This window comes from Perna viridis, chromosome 6 (genome assembly GCF_037379345.1).
Source record: "Perna viridis isolate PV_CMFRI_1.1 ecotype Kerala chromosome 6, ASM3737934v1, whole genome shotgun sequence".
Taxonomy (NCBI): Eukaryota; Metazoa; Mollusca; class Bivalvia; order Mytilida; family Mytilidae; genus Perna; species Perna viridis.
The window spans coordinates 19597107-19618570 of record NC_142450.1 but is presented as its reverse complement, the minus strand read 5'-3'; the positions used below and the strand labels follow the sequence as shown (position 1 = coordinate 19618570).

At 33.7% G+C, this 21464-nt stretch overlaps 4 protein-coding genes and 2 pseudogenes across 6 annotated transcripts in view; 3 read left to right on the top strand and 3 right to left on the bottom strand.

Moving 5' to 3' along the window:
- Window positions 1–21464, bottom strand: part of LOC148613980 (beta-1,4-galactosyltransferase 5-like) — a 93425-nt gene that overhangs the window by 64229 nt on the left and 7732 nt on the right. Inside the window, exon 1 of one of the 2 annotated variants that reach the window (XM_088587676.1) lies at window positions 3402–3540. The exons of the other annotated variant lie outside the window; for it this stretch is intronic. The gene's annotated coding sequence lies outside the window, so the exon portion shown is untranslated. Of the gene's footprint in view, window positions 1–3401; window positions 3541–21464 lie in introns of those variants that run through there. 2 annotated transcript variants of the gene reach the window in all.
- Window positions 720–13223, top strand: LOC148613984 (uncharacterized). 2 transcript variants are annotated; one of them, XM_088587681.1, is made up of 9 exons: window positions 720–1738; window positions 3620–3641; window positions 5187–5258; window positions 5501–5569; window positions 6355–6432; window positions 6879–7015; window positions 8468–8515; window positions 8987–9073; window positions 13090–13223. In XM_088587681.1, the coding sequence occupies exons 1-8, from the start codon at window positions 1728–1730 to the stop codon at window positions 9012–9014; spliced, it is 465 nt and encodes a 154-aa protein (XP_088443807.1). In that variant the 5' UTR covers window positions 720–1727; the 3' UTR covers window positions 9015–9073; window positions 13090–13223. The 2 variants fall into 2 exon arrangements, with proteins under 2 accessions (XP_088443807.1, XP_088443806.1); XM_088587680.1 differs by having other exon boundaries at window positions 5498–5569.
- On the bottom strand, window positions 8513–12690 carry LOC148613985 (uncharacterized; annotated as a pseudogene).
- On the bottom strand, window positions 12842–20974 carry LOC148613981 (uncharacterized; annotated as a pseudogene).
- Window positions 15210–16898, top strand: LOC148613983 (uncharacterized). The gene has a single exon (XM_088586244.1). It carries the CDS (start codon window positions 15210–15212, stop codon window positions 16896–16898), a length of 1689 nt encoding a protein of 562 aa, XP_088442370.1.
- Window positions 19029–19769, top strand: LOC148613982 (uncharacterized). The gene has a single exon (XM_088586243.1). It carries the CDS (start codon window positions 19029–19031, stop codon window positions 19767–19769), a length of 741 nt encoding a protein of 246 aa, XP_088442369.1.

Below are 21464 nucleotides of genomic sequence, written 5' to 3'. Positions count from 1 at the left end.
AAATCAAGGATTTAATCATATGTTACAGGGCAATTGGAATCCAGTTGGATCCGGAATCCTTCTAGGGCAAATCGAAATTCAAATTTGTCCTGGTGGAAATTGAAATTCTGATTTGCACTGGTTTAAATCCAGTACAAATCAGAATTCCAATTTCTACTAGAACAAATTAGAAGATATCCCAATTTCTACATGAACTAAGGAGATTGCGGATTGTCCTGAATTTCTAGTAGGATTCTTGATCATCTTGGCATTTTAAACCATAAAATTTGTTTGTCCACAGAATTCAAACTACATTTAATATTTTATTCAATTCAGCTACAACATGTGATCAAGTTGAAACAAACAAAGAACACTTTTTCAATATTTTGATGAATTTTTACTTAGCCCAGTGTTTGAATTGTTCTCCATCATTTTCAGCATCAAGACTCTTTAAGATTGATGCATATTTAAATCCTGACAAGGCCAACTTTAGCCAGTCATATTTTGTGGGAAAGAGTAATCAAGGGAACCAAGGTTATAGCAGTAATCAAAAGAATGTAATCCAGGTACAAAGACTAGACATGGAAAACAGACATAGATAACAAAGAACATAAACATGATAAAGTAACTCTGACTCCACAGAAAACTAGGAGCATGGACCAGGTGCACCGGTAGGGTAAGCATCCTCTGCTTTTATCCTCATATTTTGCTAGTTTTTCATAAAACAATCTTTTATGGTCTTCCATGTTATTACTTACCATTTAATGATAATAATTGACCACAATTTTATACAGAGTTAAAAAAAAAGGGATTAAAAGTCTTAATTAAAAATTGGAATTTTGATTTGTACTAGTTTAAACCATTGCAAATCAGAATTCCAATTTCTACTAGGACAAAGTGGAATTCAGATTAGCCTTGTAGTAAAAATGAGTAAAAAAAGTGGGTTTTGTTTTGTTTTGTTTTTTTTTTTTGTCAAAAAGGATTCCAGCCAGCCACACCCCCTCCCCCACTTCCTCACATTTTCAAATTGTACAATGACTTAGTAGTATTTGTCATACTTTACAATTTTAACCCCTTAAGACATCTCCAGGGCATTTTGTTTATTATAGGGGGTCAGATAATTTTGGAAAATATTACAGTTCATTATAGGTAAATAATGTTTTACACGTACTGTATCATGTTATGCAAACAAAATGTGGATGCAACTGGCAGCTGCAAATTCCAAATAGGAAATGATTGCCCTTCCTGTCATAGAAAAGCTACATTGTATGCTTTGATTTGGATAGTATAATCAGAGTTAAATTTTATCTTGACAACAGGAACAGCAGATCACCAGAGATACACATGCGTACATCCATGCTTCGCCATGCTTGCTATTAATGTATTGGTAAATATTAATGAAATTGTGCATCACAGAAATGTTACAATTAATTTATCAAGTCAGGAAGGAACCACATTCACTAATTTAATAATAGGATGGTACTCCACCAATCTCTGTACCAATAATGTTTCATGTTCTCAGGTATTAAAATAGATTTTTCTTATTTTATTTGATCTGTTGTATGATGTTTTACTTTTTTCAACAGATTTGCTTGTTTCAGAACCCAGCATGACAGCAGACCTGGATTGACTGCTGCTGCTGGGGCTTATAGAAGGAGAACAAACCCAGTATATTCCTTAAGGATAGCCTGTTTTGGGGATCCTGGGTGTGATAAAGTCAGCCTAATGTTGTTAAGAAGATTAAACAAATGTGGCTTAGGTAAAGTTAATTCCCCATGTTAGAGTTATTGCCTTCTTTTTGAGGTTTTTGTTTTGCTGTTTTTGATGTTATTACTTTCTTGACAAACTACCTTTTTTTGCAAATAAAATAAAAACCGTTGAATGAAGCAAAATTGAGATATGAGAGTAAAATGGTTTACCTTCAGAAGACAGACCTATGATGAAATTTTTAAAATGATTCTTCTCCTGATGTAGGAGTTATGACCCCATATTATGAAACATATGTTTTGTCATTTTTCACATGTTTAACTTTGAAAATCTTTTTCTCAGCAACTATGCCAAAAAAACACAATAAAAGTTGGTATTGTTGTTTTTATGGTATCCTGCACAAACTGATCATTTAAAATTTATCATTGGTAAAAAAACATGGTGGTCTTTACTAAAACTAAAAGGTAAGGGCAAAATGCTGTTGTTTCCTTAACTATGGAAGAATAATGAAGATGAAAGCAACTCTTAAGATAACCATGACACTATGAGTTGTCTGACAGTATTAACATTCTTTTTGTGACCATTTACACCAGTTGACTGGATTCCATTTTTTTTGGTTTGTGTAGGAAACATTGAGTTCTTAGTTGAATGATGATGATGAGAGTTTTTTCTTGGCAGTCATTGTCCTGGTAATTTTTATTCATGCTTTGATTTCAAAGGTATTTGGTTAATATAGTTATTATGGTTTCCTCAGTTATATGGCGATGATGAAAATGTTGTGTAGCCATGATTTAATTTCTTTTTATATTCTTTTTCAGCAAATTTAAACTGGGCTAATGCCCCCTCAGACCTTCAGATTGAATAATAGGGCATAGGGGTACCCCTGCCCAATTTTTGTCCCCTTTCGGCAAATGCACTCCGTCAGTCCGTCAGTCACACTTGGTTTTCCGGACTTTTTTTTGTAATACCTCATCCAATTGATTTCATATTTGGTATGAAGTCTTATCATGACAAATTACAAGTTAAGTTTGAATGACGTTACGGTTGAATGATTTTTACAGAAGTTATGGCCCTTGGACATAGAAAATTTCATGAAATTTTATGTTTTCTGGACTTTTTTTTGTAATGCCTCATCCAATTGATTTCATATTTTGTATATAGTCTTATCATGGCAAGTTACAAGTTAAGTTGGAATGACGTTACGATTGAATGATTTTTACAGAAGTTATGGCCCTTGGACATAGAAAATTTCATGAAATTTTATGTTTTTCGGACTTTTTTTTGTAATGCTTCATCCAATTGATTTCCTATTTGGGATATAGTCTTATCATGACAAGTTACAAGTTAAGGTCGAATGACCTTACGGTTGAATGATTTTTACGGAAGTTATGGCCCTTGGACGTAGAAAATTTCATGAAATATTAAAAATATTAAAAATAAAAATATGTAGGCTTTTTACCCATGAATCACATTTTGCATGACCGTTAGCTGGAGTGCTACTTAAGTCTTTACCAATATCTTGGATGCTAATGACTTTCAAGGACATTATTAAGTTATATACAATGAAACATGTACATACTGGACTCTAAATAAAATCATACACACATAACTTTATTTAAATTAGGTTATTGTTCAATATCAAAGTTTAACAAGTAAAATGGAAATATTAAAATTAATTAAATTAACATTTATTAAGCTAAGTATTGTCAACTTACCATTAAATTCATGTTAAAAATCCTGAACTATTTAACATTTTTAAGTAATGTATATGTTTTGGTTCCCTGTGTTTAAATTTGTTATTGTACCTGTTAATTTCGCTCTTCAATACAAACACTACTACTTTGCGAGAATTAAGTAAAACCAAAATGTTGCTCAACAATGAAAGGGATTTGTTATTAAAGGTTGCTTTATAGATATAATAAACATTTTTCAGGAAGCATTCATGTTTGAACATGGTAAGTTATCAATTGTTTAATCATTAGCTTAGTGTTGGTGTTTACACAAATGCATATATTATAGATCAACATATATAATTACAATCAATCCTCAATCCTGTAATAGCCATCATAGTTTTTATTTATCCATCTGTTTAATATGGGAGCTGCACTCATATATTCTAATGCTTATTTTCAACCAAAAGAATCCTGACTGACAGTTAGAACTGATTGATGGGAGACTGTGTTGATAACACTAAATTAGTATTCCCATACACCATGGAGGGTTTTGTACGCGTAGTTTGTATTTTTTCTACCAAGTTCTGTTCATCATGTTCATATCATACCTCAGAAAACTGATATGGCTATTAATCATTTACTCCTTAACTACATAATGGCTGATATCATTGTCACCAGCATTTATGCAGAATCAGCATATTCCCTCTTTTCAGTTGATATGATTTATCCCACGATACAAAACGTAAATATTTTTTCACTATGCCCAAGTAAACTATAAAATAAGTAGATTCTCATTCAATTTTATAAAAAAAAGTAAAGGGTTGGTGTGAGAATTTAATATGTGTTTCTTCCCAGAGTTTTTGTCCACTAAATATTATATATTTTTGGATTATAGAATCTCAGTATTAAAAATAGATGATAAAAAATCCTGATTTGTATATTCCCACTGCGACTTATACCATGCCATACATGGTGGTGAGGTACTATGTGGTACCCTAATGAAAAAATTGACATTGAGTTTCTGCCCAATAGCCCCCGACTCCCCCAATATTTTTCAGAAGATATTTTAGGAAGCATTGATGAATTGTTTTCAAACAATTGTTTTGTGCAATAAAACAAAGGTCAAGATCAATTTACAGCTAAATCTAGCATAGGATTTTCAAGTTATGCCATTTTGAACTTTTTGCCACCTTTTTTTGTCAAACATGGCTATAAAGCATGATACTTTACTTATTTAATAGGGCATGATTTGCCAAGTGAACATTGCAGGCTCTTTGAGATCCTCTTGTTTTATTTTGGTCAAGTTTTATAGGGATGGCAGGAAAATGAGAATGTACTAATTAATTTTGTTGGCACAATTTAGATCTAACAGAAATATTTTACTGCTTAATTAAATTTATTACATGTATATGTGGGTATTGAACATTGTGTGTTTGTCATTCTGTAACAAATTTTAGTTGCAGTTTTCAGTTGTCCCAGCAACTGTTCATGACAGCTGTTATAGCTTCATATTTCAGCACATTCTTTCTGTAGGTATCCCATATGGGAGAATTTAATTTCCCATTTACTAATGACTGTTTATTTTTCACCTCTGGTTTCTACTTTAACATTTTTGTCACTTTGTGGTTGTCTTCACAATTTGCTTTTCATTACATCTGCTTGATGTTTTGATGTTAAAATGTTGATTTTTTTAAGGGGTAAGTCAAATACAGTTGTTAAAGATTTCTCTTTCTTAGAATTTCACATCAACAACAACTAACCCCCTATTGCTTTATTTATATGGTTTATACTTTATGATATTGTAATGATACTCTTAATTTTTTTCAGACTGGACAGTCAAATCAATCTGGGACACAACCTGTTCAGCGAAGGATGAGGGCTGCAACAGATAACTCCAATGTAAGTTAAATTAACCCAAGTCATTTGGACATTAGAAAGTTCCTAGGATATTTTTTTCACTATAAAGTTACTATCTAGTTTTCAAATGCAAGAAAAAAAGATGAATACCAATATAAATGAAGATTTTTATGATCAAAATGCGTAAGAAAGGTAAAAAGATTTATGTCTAGGGAAAAAAGATATCTATTGCATAGTATTAATTGACCAAAATTATTGGGTTTTTTACCTACTATACTTAGAAGGCAGCAGAAGTAAGAACACCAACTCATGAGGAACAAGGTAGAGGATTCAGCACCTCAAGAAGATCTAGTGTGAGTAATAAATAGATTTTTCCTGCTGAAAAGTCCACATTATTCTTACTGGTAAAAATGTAAATTACGCTGCTAAATGTCCAAACATTTTTTTTTTATTTTTGGATCTGCTCTAATGTCCTGTGCAAGACAATTTGAGTGATATCACCTATTATTATGTTTATAATCAAAATACTATAAATGTATGAAATAAATAGTCTGTATATGATTAAAAGAAAACATTTAACACTAAGTTTTTATGTGGAAGTTTTAAGAATAAGATATAGTACAGAAGTTGTATCAAGAAATTGGTTGACATTTTTCTTCTCTTTCTTTTTTTGGGGGGAGGGGGGTGCTATTTCGGCGTTTATTTACAAAATGAATAGGTATGTACATCAAAGTTGGTCCTTAATACCAGGGTTGGAGTTAATGTCATACTGCATGGTATTGGAAGATTTTTGTGGGACTGCCATTTTGGCCAATTGGAGGTAAGTTTCTGTGTGCAATGGCTCGTAGAGTGGACAGATTTGATTAAGATATTAGTCCATAAATGACCCCATAATGGCAGACATCTGGAGTACATCTCTTTTGTCTTTACATGCCTGCAAGTTCTCAAACACCTCCACCACACTATCACGGAGCTATAGCACATAGAAGCTTACCTTGAAGGGACCATGATGGCAGTTGAAAATAATCTAACAATACCATGCAGTGTGACGTAGAGATTCCCATCCTTGAATTTTATTTGAGATGCTATAACAATTAGACAAATTGAATGTTTTAATGACCTTCTCAATTTGTTTTAGATCAGACAGTCAAAGGGCCAAGGTACTGTGCAGCAAAGAAGAAGGACTGCTGTAGTACAGTCAACAGATAACTCTAGTGTATGTTTTATGCTTCAAATTAATTGATTCTTGTTGAAGTGTTTGGTTTTTCAATAAATATGATAAAGGAGTGACATTTCAGGGATAAATTTAGGGAGCATGGTTTACTTCTATGAAATACCAACTCTGGTAAAGTAGCTGATTTATCTGTTCTGGCAAAATAATGATAAACATACAGTTTTTCTATTTTCTCATTACTCATAACAATTTTTTTCCAGATCATTTGATTACAGGTGTGATAACTTTTACACTGTCCAATTATAATGATAACACAAAATTACAGAAATTTGAAATTTGAAATATTCAAACCTTTGGCTTTTAACAGGACTTAGGAGGCTATTGTTGAAGAGTCAGTAAAATAACCACTAAGAGGCTATTTTGCCTGAGCCAGCAATATCAAATTACTTTCACTAATACACAAAATAGTCTTTATTTTTTAATTATAGTCACTAGAAACACATACACCTGAGCAGCAAAGTAGAAGAGTCAGCACCCCGAGAAGAGTCAGTACCCCCAGAAGAGTCAGCACCCCCCGAGAAGAGTCAGCACCCCCAGAAGAGTCAGCACCCCGAGAAGAACAAGTGTAAGTAAAGGCTTCTCCAAATTTAATTTAATTTGGTAGATGTTGAAGGCATTCATCAAGACTCCATAACAAATGAAGCAATGACAGCCAGACACTTAGAAAAAGAAAGGATATAGGAAAACGTAACAATGTTCTTCGACAGGTGGAAGTAATTATGGGAGAGGACGTTTATAAGTTGAAATAACTATTATCCAATCCCTTTGCTCTTTATGCAATAAAACATGTTCAGTTCAATAGACCCTTGTGTGGTAAGTTGGTGAGCATGCTCAATATACTCTTCCATGAGGTAGAGCTTGGGTAAAACAAAAGAATTTTTCTCGCGGAAGTGTATATTGAGCACGCTCATCGACTACCCCAACGTTAGCACAAAAAGATCTATTATTTGTTATGCTCACATTTTTACATATAAATTATTACCAGAACATTGGGGTGCGTATTATACATCAATGTATCAGAATTGTCCATGAAATAAAAGATTTTGGTACAAGAAAAGACATTTTGTAATGTGAGCAAACAAACTGGAAGGGAAATGTTCCTGAAAGAAATTTTATTTAATCATCAAAAACATTTTTAAGTATTGAATTTTTTGTGATATTTTCTTAAAATCATGTTCAAATGTCTTAATAATATGTTTCAAGCAAAGGTTGTATAATATAATCTTTTTATAAAACTTTGTTAGAGATTAAAATTAAACAACTGAAAACTGAAAAGTAACAAAGTGCTTTTTTGGTTAAACCCTCCATATTAAATGTTTTTACAGCTAAAATGATTATTCTGATACTTATTTTGATAGTTTCTTTAATACAATTTTCTTTCTTAAAAGTACGTTCTTAAATGAAAAATTGTGAAATTTGAGTTATAACCAAAACCGTAATGTCTGTTTTTCCCCAACTTCCGATTTTGTTTTTAATAAGCCATTTCATACATCTTGTGTAAATTTTTATCAAACTTTGAAATTAGAATTATTCGACTGATGTTTACATGATGTTTAAGTCTGCATATAAGTTCATTTCCTTTACATTTTCATAGGAAATACCACATCAAGGTAAATAAATTGACCAATCAAGTGTAAAATATAGATCATTTTTCTTACAAAATTTTACTGCACTCTAAGCTTAAAGAATTTGTTTTCCAATGTCTTGACCTTCAAAATTGCACTGAGCACAGTACATAAAAGCATATATTACACACCAAAATACGTTATGTAGGAATCCTTTGTCAGTATGTTCTGCTATCCTCTGTCTGTTTCAATAACTTGCCTAGATGAATTTTGCTGATAACAGGCAATATTTTTTTTCTCCATTATTTATAGCCTATGATTGATTACAGTCATCTGAATATAGCTGAAATAGTGCTTGGGCGTTAAACCCCAACAAACAAACAAAAAAATTGATTACACAGTGTCCACAAGACGTGAAAACTATCATGTAATCGATTTATTATTGATTTCAGGGAACTGGTACAACATCTCGTAGAACAGCCACGATCACTTCACCAAGTGTAAGTGTTATTTGATGAGTGAAGTCTAGACTTTCATATTGTTGGACCATTGGGAATACACTTGTCCATCATTCATTTCTTTATTTCATCAATTCAAACCAAAATTCCAATTGCAATTTTCAAAGCTCCCACTTAATTGATCAATTACAAAGTTAGTTTAAAATAATGTTACTAAGAAATTATACATAAATGGATGTACAAAATGCACAAGAAAAGAATTCGGAAACAATTCCTATCTGTTTCCACAATATATAGACTTAATAGGGTGTCTATGTGCCACTCACAAAATTTCCTGTTATGTCAACTCTTTTTATTACATTAAAACGTTATGCTTATTTCCTGTTATATCAACTCTTTTTTTTTACATTAAAACACAATTTTGGACAGGTGATAAGACATTGCTATTTTCTAATTAGGCACTTTGGCCTTAATTAATTAGCTTATGCTGGTTATGCTTGTATTCACTTATAGGCACCAGTTGTTATACCTGCATCTGTGAACTGAGAAAGAACACATCGAAGAACAGCTGTTGCAGCCAGTAATTTTATTCATACAGTGGTATGTAAGATCAAAATTATTTGTCTTGTCAGATTTAAACAACTCATTGGAGATAAATGATATTTGTTATGCAGTTGCTTTAGTATCTGTACAGTTTAAGCTCATGTCCATCAGTCTTGTTTTTGTAACTACAACTCCTGAAATTACTGGGTTGAATATAATGATACTTTAATTGATTGATGGACACAATATGTAGTTGTGTGCGTGTTAGCAGAAATTTATAAACCATTAACTTTTGTTAAGTAATGCCCCTGAACGAAAAATGTTAATTCCTATAATCTTGTAATCACAGATCCTCGAGATCATTTTGGATATTCTGAGCATGCTGTCTAAGGCATTAAGTTATTTAAAGATAGCTCCAAATTAAATCCTTCCCTGAATAAAGATTTGAAATATTTTCTTTACACCAATATGAATTTTAGGAAACATGAGCCTACTCTCTCCAAAATATGCCTGACTTCGACAGGCTATAATATTGAACCCGTACAATATGTTGTGCATTTTTTAAGTTATGGTGGTGCTCTTTAAAGACTCTCAATATTGTTCTTTTAGGCATCTAGTGAAGGTGAGTTGAGATGAAATAGTCAGGATACTGTGTTGGTTAGTTCATCTTCAATCATTTCAGTAATTGTTGATTACCTATGTTTCAAAGATTTAGAAGATTAATATTGTGCAAATAGATAAGAGCTCTAGGGGTATTCTTAGTCTGTGAAAAATCTGCAATACTCGCATTTTCAAAATGTCATTGAGTTCATTTTAGTTAATATAGATGTATTGTATTATCAAATCTGCAATAAATACATTATTTGAATGCATTGTTTATAGAACCCCTTGAATGAAAATCCGGTAGGGTGATCTATTCCTTTCTGTACTAAGTCCATGATTATTATACTGGTATACAAATACTTTAAGGGATTCATTAACTCTTGGAATAAAAACATAATGAAAAGCCCACAGTTGTAAAGCAGGTGTTATATCTAATATGTCTCCATCCTTCATGTAGGTAAATAAATCATTAAATTCATTATTAGATACAGAGTCCCAAAGATCAACCCATAACCTTTCTATTCTCTGGTTATGTGCACTTTTTCCACGAATGGCACTTCCCCTGTTGTCACCACGGAAACCTTCCATAAAAATGCAGATATCGGCATTTTCTGATCCATGATCCACTCTAATTCTTGAAGGAATCCCATGCTTTTTGGTGGCGTCAATAAACAGATCATATACGGTTGTTGGCCGATTATTATCGCTGGCTTGCTAAAATGTCACAAATCGGCTGAAACCGTCGATTCCACCATACACAACGTACTATTCCCCATCTGCAATAAAAGAATAAATCTTAAAAAAAATATTCCAAAGCGGTATGAATTTATCATATGTCTGTTCAGTACTTCCTGATTTAATTTCACCTTATTTCTCATCTCAAACGAAAGTTGTAAGGAAATATCGGATACAGTCTGTCATTCCATTAGTACGCAAAGGGTACTATCATTTTTTTTTCATTCCATTAGTACACAAAGGCGTACTATCATTTTAATAGACTTGACAAAACTGCATAGCCCTTTACAACATCTTGGACACTATATTTTCAAGGTTACAGTTCAAGGAAGTTATGAAATATATTTGGAATTTTAAAAAATGTTGTGTGAATGGTGCTTCAGAAGGTTCTGCAAAATTTAGTTTTTGTGCATGAAATGTCAATTTTTTTTTTAAGAAGACATGTTTCTTTCAAAATGACTATTTCCATATATGTAATTCGCTTTCCTTTTCAAAACAAGGATAAAGATAATGAATACATTACATGTCCCTAACAATGCCATGAAAATTTTTATTTTAAAAAATGTTGTGTGAATGGTGCTTCAGAAGGTTCTGCAAAATTTAGTTTTTGTGCATGAAATGTCAATTTTTTTTTTAAGAAGACATGTTTCTTTCAAAATGACTATTTCCATATATGTAATTCGCTTTCCTTTTCAAAACAAGGATAAAGATAATGAATACATTACATGTCCCTAACAATGCCATGAAAATTTTTATTTTCGCAATTTTCACATAGAAATCAGTGTTGCGGGATCTTGTCACTTAGAGAACATGTTTGTTATGATTTTTATTTGTCGTAGTGTAAATATAAACTTTATCATTACATTTTAACACATTAAAAAAATACAGTTTTCGGTTTGACAGTAAACAAATTGCAACTTTAAACGTCAATAACTACTTTCTTTTTGATATAGAGCCAAATAAAAAGAACAGCACTTCAATCAATCACTAACAGGTGTTCATGGAAATTTTCAAAGAGAATGATTGTAAATATAAAGCTACAATGTGATATAACTTACCTCACAGTCCCTTCGAATCACGCCGTCAAACGCAAAAACGTCAAAAAGTGTACAAAATAAACGTCAAAAAGACATTTCAGGCGCACAGGTTTGTATACTGTGATTTTGCTATGTTTCAGTAAGATTTGGAACACGTGAATATGTTTCAATTAAATAATTGGTGATAATTGAATGATAAGTATCTAATATTTTTTCAAAAAATAAAAAACTTTTTAGTTAAGGGAATGGGAATCTTAGGATTTCACAGACTGTGACTGAATTTTGAATCGGCTAATACCATAAAATGCATCACCTGGGTGCAATATAGACGACATAGAAGGAGTACACTCTCGATATGAAACTTCACAAAAATACTCTAGCGACTTCAATTTACCTTGTTTTCAAATTGTTTACAGTTTCTGGTTCCAAAGAATCCGAAGACCCTTATACGAGCGCAGTAATCTACAGTCGACTGAACTTGCCTGAGGAAACGTTCTTGGATACAAATGCGCAATTATTTGTTTACATTCTACCGGGAACTTTTTTACCCCAACATGGTACTGAGTACTGAATACAAGGTGGTACCTGATTGGTTGGATATGGCTTGAAATTTATTTTCATTTCAAAGCTTACCCATTTATGATTGATTTTATTTTGGTAATAATTAATAAAATGTTATAGGGTTGAAATGATTTCTCATAAATGAAATCTAGGTGCTTCATTTTTTTTGCAGTGTATTTTGTGCTGAATTATCAAGAGTCTATAACAACTGAAATTTAGGTCAACTTTTGCCGCATGACCATGTACTTTTTTTTTGTGCAAATAAAAAGTATGCTTTTCTAGTTTTAGGAACAGAAACTCATTTTCTGCTAATTTGTGTTGTTTTCTTGAAATTAATTTTCAAACTACATAGGTACCCTATGGAAAATGCATTACAAATAATTGCGCTCTTGTATCCTATAGAGAATGTGTACTTTCACATTCACTTTTTTCCTTCATCACTGTTTTTTGGTGCTTAGCTTTCCTGCAAACTCTGTGGTGACTTTGATCATTCTTTTTTCAAAATGGATGCTTTTTGAGAAAAAGTTTTTCAAAAAGGCTATTTTAATGGGCAGTGGTAAGGGATGCATTGAATGGATAGGGGCACGGAAGTCCAAGTCAGGTTATGGGGTCCAAGTTGTGAAATGGCCTGATGGAGAGGGCAAAAGGGAGGCTGCACACAGGCTTTCCTACATGATAAGGCATAGGATCACAAGGGATGACTTTCAAAAATCTTTTAATGACAAAGAGTGCAGCCATATCTGCCATGAGAAACTGTGTGTCAATCCAGACCACATAGCCATAGAACAACATGAGTTTAACCAGGAGAGAATTCACTGCAAAAGTCAAGGCCTCTGCTCAAAATCACACAAACCATATTGTTTAATATGTAATTTTATTAATATAAAAACTATTTTCTAACAGAAATTCTCCTTTTCTTGCTTTTTACACTGTAGGAATGGTCTGTGTGTTTGTTTTGAGAAGAAGGTTTCTGTTCTTTTTCACTTTCAGTAGCAAGTTTTTCTCGTACGCAATAATTTCACTTAATTTTTCATACAGTTTGTACAGTTTTTCACGTTTTTCACTTCTATATTTCTTGTATTCCATTGTTTGCTTATGCTGCTTTTGTAAAATGTCTAATTTCTGCACACTTTTCAGAGCCTGGTAAGCTGTACTCCCAACTGGAATGTCACAGTGTAAGGCACTGCACAACTCAAGGATGGATTCACCTGGACCAAGATTTACTCTATGGATGGCTGAGTGTGCCCTTCCAGAATAGTTCTTTTCGTACGTTACATTTGAAGGTAAGGAACGCCTTATGCTACGATTCACACCCTCGACAAAGTTAGTGTTCATATTAAGCCTGGTCTTCTCAAGTGCTTTTGGTCCGAGGCGCTTATTTACTGCGATACGAATAAAATCCATGTTTTCATGGGTGTGCATGATTTTGAATGTCTTTGGTAGTAGACTTCTCCTCTTGAGCCACTCACTCTTGCCACATACAAAAGAATATTTCTTGCATAAGTCATGTTTTGCCATGTAGCACCGGATAACTGCATCAACTGTATGAGACATCTTTGATTTAACTCTTTTAAAATTTCCTCCAAATTGCTTAGTACATACAGCAAGTTCAGAATTGCACCTTTCAGTTAAGTCTGTTGCAAAGTTATTCAGTAGCTTTTGGCGTTGCTTTTGTGTCCGTGCCGGCATGATTTTTAGGAGACTTTTGTCTTTCTTCACACTTTTCCGCATATTTTCCGACAAATGCCTGGTATCAATGAAATGCTGAGGCTCAGTTTTTGATTTTCCCTCCTCATACAAATCAACTGCAGCTCTGTAAGCTGAACTGTCTGGGTCAGTAACTAAATAGTCTACTTCTATGTTGTCTTTTAAAAGGTCTTCAAGGCACTCCCTGGCCCATACATATTCATCACCAATGCTCTTCACCATTGGAATATTAGCACTGCATTCATCTGTACATTCAGAGTGGAGTTGGCCTGAGTCAAAATCAACATCTAGTGAAGAATGCTCTGAACAGAGCTTATTTTTGTCAACCAAATTAACAATATTATGTTTTTTTGTTACATTTTCAGCTGATGTATACACAACCTGATTAGCCGGTTGGAACGGTGTGCGTCCAATTCCTGAGTAGGGTCTGTTGCTGTACATGCCATCCATTTGAACACTAATACATCTTGGATTTTTCTTTCCTCGGAGGCGGTTTATTTCAACTAATTCTTCCCTTCTTCTTTTCATGTCTTTTTTTACAACTTGTACAATGTTTTTATATACTTGATTTGTCCTTCTTTGCAGGCTAGAGGCTGCTGGAGTTGAAATATTGCCACTTAGAAAGATTTTGCGCAAGCTTGTAGGACCAATTGGAGTCTGACTCAGGCCAACTAGTACACCAGTTGTTAGTTTTGAGGGTTTTCTACCCGGTCTGCCGGTTTCAAGTTCCTCATACTGTGTATACATCTTCGAGAAGTATTTACACGATGCGCAAATAAGTCGAAATCTTGATGAGAAACCTCTTTTTTCTTCTTTGTCCAAATCGTATAGTAAAATACCATCACAGTCTGGACTTTTCATCATATGCTCTCTAAATGCGCAATTCCACATGTTTTCTGACTTGTAAAGGCACAGCACTCTGTGGGAATCAGAATTCAACCTGAAAATTAGAAAAGAAACCATATTTAATGTCCTACTAACACTATAGTTATTTCTATATTCAAATGCAATTTAGAGTTATCTCCCCCTTAATTTTAATATTTTTTTAATGGAGCATTTATGTATATTGGGCTGATATCTAGTTGATTTTTTCCTACTTTATAACTTAAATAAAGATTAATTACTATACAAAGTGCAAGAATTTGTGTTCTTGGAAATTAATTTGCAAGTTTTAAGGAAAAAACATCCTAAATAGTTTGAAAATTGTGCACATATGGCATATATTTTTTATTTTTTTTCAAAATCTACATTTTATATATATTGGTGAAATATACTTACCATAAAATATACATATTTTATATTGAATATATTCCTCCTTTTAGTATGTTCCCATCTCAAAAAAAAAGGTGAAGGTCAAAAGTATCACACATGATACGTACTCACCATTGGATTACCTATGTACAGGTAAGCTCAGTTTAAATTTTTGCGTCCTTTTGGACGGATGTTTCCATAAAATTTATTTTATTTAGTTCAGTAGTAGTTTGTCTTTAAGGGACATTGTTTTATACGTGCATAGTTTTTTTGTCTTTAAGTGACATTTAGTCGTTACGATGGAAGAATCAGACGCTCAAAGCCAAAGCTCTGAGTTTATTTATACGGAAGACTCTCCCGTACGCGCGGGAAGTTCGAAAGGTGCTAGTCTGAACAGTTCAAGAACTTCTGGAATGGATAAGTCTGTATCCACACAGAAAGGTAAAAAGTCTAAACGAGTTTCTAAAACTGCGAGTTTGCAGCAAGAATACGAACAGAAGTTTAAATCACTTGAGGAAAGCATGAACAATAAATTTGATCAGTTGTTGCAGCTTTTTCAAGTAGAGAAAACAAGTAGTCAGAATAGGGAAAACACTGTTTTGTCCAGATCTGACTTGAATGTGGGAAACGTCCCTACAGGGGAGCGTCGGCCACTAGATGCAGGTGTTGAGGGTAACGGCTCTGTTTCAGGGGTGCGTAGGCCTATTATAGCTCTAGAACCTAATTTAGATGAAGATTTAGGGTCACCAAGAGTTATTGCTAGAGATGATTTAGACACCAGGTCTGAAATTTCTTTACATGTTAATGGAGAAGAACGTGATTTTTTAAATGTACGTTCAGATCCTGAAAGTGACACGGGTGATAGTATAGCTCTGGTAGAAAAGGTGTCAGAGAATTACCGAAAGTCAGATCGGTTTACAAAACATGTGGTTATGAATTCAGAAGAACAGGTAGTTAGTGCTGAGATTGGTAATAGTTTGTCAGAGAAATCTAACAAGGTTGATGTTTTATCTAAAATCTTTAAAGAAGATGTAAATAAAGCGAAAGCAAGAAGTGGGGTGATTTTAGATCAGGCCCAGATTGACATTTTGTCAGATTCCTGGCGTAGTTCGTACCCAGATAGAATTTCGGCATACAAGGAAGAATACAAAAACTGTTTTCCTATAAATGATAATTCGGTAGAATTTTTACAGGTACCTACTTTGGATGACCTTATGGAGGTGATGCTTAGACAAACCCATGGTTTGAAAGCAGTAAAAGGTTGGGATACTCGTCGTCAGTTATTTTCACAACCATATAAACAGATTGAGAAATTAGGTTTTCAAGGGCAGTTAGGAGCTCGAATGAATATAATTTCTCTGCTATACATACAGCAAGCTTTAGGTTCTCTAGCTCAATCTGTAGAAAGTGGCAATTTTGACAAACACAGTCTTGGTGAGAATATTAAGGACATTTTTGCAATGTCAACAAAATCCTTAGATCAGGCTGGGCGTGCTGGTGCATTTTTCCACCTTATTCGTAGGAAAGCAGCAGCACAAGACACAGGTCTTGTGAAACTTAGTGATCTGCGCTCAAAATGTCAATATTTACCTCTGACAGAAGAGGGCTTGTTCGGAAAGGCTTTAGAGTCATGTCTTGAGAAAAGAAAGGAACAGAATGACCAATTGAAGGATTGGTTGCCTGAATATTGTTCAGATAAAAATAAGAAAAGGAAATCCTTTGATTATGACAATGATTATTCTGCCAAAAAGGTAAAATGTCAGGTATCAGAAGGGACAAAGAATGTTGGCAATAAAGGAAATCCTAAGTTTCCTAATAATAACTTTTCTTCTTCTGGTTTTTCTAAAAACAGAAAGCAGAGTAGTACAGCAACCAAGGAGAAGAATTTCTTTACTGAGGGTGCTCCTAAAAGAGATGCAAAAGGGGGAAAAGGGCCTTCACAGTCTTCCTGGGGTTCCTTTCGGATCCCCAAGAGGAATGATAGTTGACTCACAAGTAAGTTTTTTAATGTGTCCAGAGATTCCAGTGGGGGGACGGTTGACACATTTTCTTCAAAATTGGAAACAAATAACATCAGATCAGTGGGTTATTTCCATAATAGAAATGGGGTACAAGCTAGAATTTCTCCACAAACCTCCGTTTACGGGGATAAAGAGAACTTCAGTAGCCCAAGAAAATCTTCCTATATTTTTGAAGGAAATAGACATTTTAAGGGAAAAAAACGTTATAGAACAAATTCATTACCCACAATGTCTGGGAGGTTTTTACAGTACCTTATTTCTAATCCCCAAAAAGAATGGGAAATTCAGGATGGTAACAAACTTAAAACCGTTAAACACTTATCTAAAAAAGATCCATTTCAAGATGGATACTATGAGAAAAGTGATAAACTTAGTGAAACGAGAAGATTGGGCAATATCTCTAGATCTATCCGATGCATATCTTCATGTACCAATACTTCTAAGTCACAGAAGGTTCATGAGGTTTTGTATTCAGAATCAGTGTTACCAATGGAAAGCAATGTGTTTCGGTCCAACATGCGCTCCAAGAATTTTTACAAAGTTAGTGACTGTAGTAGCAGCTTATCTAAGAGCTCAGAATGTCAGATTAGTGGTTTATCTGGACGATTGGTTGATTGTAAACCAAGACAAAAATCTATTACAGAAAGATCGTCAAACATGCCTCAACCTTCTAGTTTCACTGGGTTTCATCATAAACAAAGAGAAATCCAGTTTGATACCCAGTCAAAAAGTCATTTATCTGGGGGGTTATTTTCGTCTAGACAAAGGGCTAGTGTTTCCAACTTTGGAGAGAATACAAAAGCTTCAAACTTTGATTCAGAAAATGTTTTCAATGGAAACAACTGCTCTAGATTTTCTTCGAATTCTAGGGATAATGGCTTCATGTGTGGAGTTAATTCCAAATGCTCGTCTACACATGAGGCCAGTACAACTGCATCTGTTGAGTTTTTGGCGACCAACATGCAGGGATATGTCTGTAGAAATTCCATTTACTCCACATCTAAAATCCCATCTTATGTGGTGGACATATTCAGTAAACACGCTGAAAGGCCAATCTTTAGTGTCTCCAACAAATTCTGTTATGGTCACAACAGATGCTTCCAAAAGCGGTTTTGGGGGTTACATTGGCAGTCAAATTTTTCAGGGAGAATGGAATGCAATTCAGAAACTTTGGCATATCAACAATCTGGAAATGAAAGCAGTTTATTTCACCATTCAATATTTTCTGAATCAATTAAAGGGCAAATGTGTGTTGATCAGGAGCGACAACACCAGTGTTGTCCAATATATCAACAAACAAGGGGGAACGAAATCACCAGATCTTTGTTGTCTAACTTGGGTATTGTGGCAGTTAGCTTTACAGAACAATATGATCTTGAAAGCAACTCATATTGTGGGCAAAAAGAATGTACTAGCCGATCAATTAAGCAGAGTAAAGATACGCCATACAGAATGGATGTTGAACAAATTAGTAGTTCAGAAAATTTTTCAACATTGGGGGTTTCCCCTGATAGATCTTTTTGCATCAGGGCAAAACAAACAAACAACAGTTTTTTGCACATGGTATCCCCATCCAGAGGCTCTTGCTATGGATGCTCTGACAATTTCGTGGGAGAACATGTTTGCATATGCGTTTCCTCCGATTTGTCTAATTCCGAGGATATTAGAATATATGAGGCAGTTCAATTGCCAAATTATTCTAATTGCCCCACAATGGCCAAGACGACATTGGTATCCGGAGGTTTTACAAATGCTAATTGCACCTCCAATCAGGTTACCAATTTGGGAGAATCTGTTAAGTCAACCCAAAACAGAAATTTATCATCCCAATGTTCAAATGTTGAGTCTAACAGCATGGTTCCTCTCAACAGAAACTTCAAGGCAGAAGGGTTTTCAGAGTCAGCTACAAACTTACTCAATGCGTCCTGGCGCAAAGGTACACAACGAGATTATATTAAGAAATTCGAAAAGTTCCGTAGCTGGTGTGATCAACAACAAATTGATCCCTATAATGCATCTTTGAATCAGATTGCTGATTTTCTAGTTCATCTTTTTGATTCTGGGTTACAGTATAGAACCATTTCAGGGTACAGGTAAATGTTGTCAGCTACTTTACCACCAATAGGTAATTTTCAAGTTGGTCAACATCCCTATATTTCTAGGCTTCTTAAGGGAGTTTTTCATTCTAGACCACCTAAAGTTAAACTTTTACCAGAATGGGATTTGGAATTGGTTCTTGAAGTGTTGGAAAATAGACCTTTTGAACCATTACATGAAGTTTCATTGAAATTTCTTACTTTCAAAACCATCTTCCTTATAGCCATCACTACTTTTAGAAGATGTAGCGATTTGCAAAGTTTAAGGATTGATAAAGAGTCTATGAAAATTCAGAAGAAGGGTATAACTTTTATTAGACATGGTTTGGCAAAACAGGATAGACAAAGTCATTTTGGTATGAAAATTTTTGTTCCACAATATTCTGATAGGATATTGTTAGATCCAAAAAGGTCAATTGTTCAATATTTGGAGAGAACAAAAAAGGGAAGACAAAAATTAGAACCAACTGAGAGGGTAAAATTGTTTCTGGCTATGAATGAGCCACATAAACCTGTCTCAGCAGTTACAATTTCTAAATGGATTGTAAGCACAATTAGGATGGCTTATGAAGACAAAACAGTACATGTCAAAGCTCATTCAACAAGGGCAATTGCTCCTTCTTGGGCATTATACAATGGTGCATCGACGAAATCGATTCTTGATGCAGCGGATTGGTCATCAGAATCGACTTTTGTCAAGTTTTATTTGAGAGATATGGATCTCCAAAAAGTTCTGCAATAATTTGTTTCTGTAATTGTATTGTGTACAAGTTTTTAGAATTTATCTGATTAGTGATACTGTGATGAGGCAGAGAATCTGAATATAATTTTTCTTATTTACAGGATGAGTCTTTGAGATCTTGTAAATAAGTGTATTTAGTTATGGTTGTTGGTGGAAGAATTTTATTTGTATAGAAATTGATGACTGTAGAAAGAAATGTATCCGCCACCTAGTTAACACTGCTTTGAAGTCAGTGAGTATTCAATATAAAATATGTATATTTTATGGTAAGTATATTTCACCAATATATATAAAATGGATCCTTTTTGATTCTCAAAAACAAGATTTTATATATATTTATATGTGAAATATACTTACCAAGAGCCAACCACCACCCCAAGGTTTTTTCTTTCTAAGTTAATTATGGTATTTGGACGCCAAAAATTAACTGAGCTTACCTGTACATAGGTAATCCAATGGTGAGTACGTATCGTGTGATACTTTCGACCTTCACCTTTTTTTTTGCGATGGGAACATACTAAAAGGAGGAATATATTCAATATAAAATATGTGTATTTTATGGTAAGTATATTTCACATATAAATATATATAAAATCTTGTTTTTGAGAATCAAAAAGGATCCATTAATAAACTGTTTGATTGTAAGTTAATTATGTTATTTATTTTTATATGTCCTACCTTTTTTCTTTTTTAGCTCCTTTCTTAGATTTCCTAGCAACAGGAACAGATTTAGATTTTGGTCGCAGTAACTTGGCCGCACGACTGGACCGCTCTGCCTTCTCCTCTGGATCAGTGTATGGATCATTAACAACCAGTTCATGAGTTTTCCTTGTAAGTCTAATGTATTTAGGTGTTTCTAAGTCACTTTTCACTGTTGAAAGTTTAGTCCTTGCTTTGTTGTGAGGTAAATTCCCAGATTTAAATGTGTATTTATTTCCTTTTTTGAATCCTGACATTTTATAAATTTGAAATGTTGACTCTATTAATTTAGCTTTGATAAGTGTTGGTGTGCTCTGATGCAAGTTTATTTTATACCCTTGTTTTGCAGTACAAGTTGATGTGAAAAGTTCAGTCTTTGCACTATTTACAGGATAAACAACAGGTGCCCCCCCTTCAAACATATAAAATTCTTCAAAGATGCCATTTGATGATCTTATGGCTCTTCTATAATTATCATGATGACAAGCAAAATTTGTTGCTGTCATTCTGGTACCTCTTATCACCAACAATTAAAAATTACATGATAAAGTTAGAAAGTGCATCTTCATTTCACTTAATTTAGAAAGTTTTAAGGAAAATTTCCAACTTTTGGCCATTTTTTTGTATTTTTACTATTAGAAGGGTAGATTCTACTCTTAAAAAATTTAGATTTCAACTTGTACATGCATAGAAGGAGTATTGCTTAAAGTATTGGAAAACATAAGTCATAATAATTTCTAAGATATTTTAATAAGAAATTTTTCCATTTTTAATTTTTTATTTTTGCTTTCTGTGGAAATTTTTCATCACTGGCCGCAAACTCGCACTCCAAACTAAAAAGGGAATATCTCGACTAAACTTTAACGGATTTTCACCTAACTTGGTTTCTGTACTTGTAATTAGATGTGCTTTATGAATGCGAACTTGAGTACTGATTCTTAACCGCTTCATGTTTTCTATAGGATACAAATGCGCAATTATTTGTTTACATTCTAC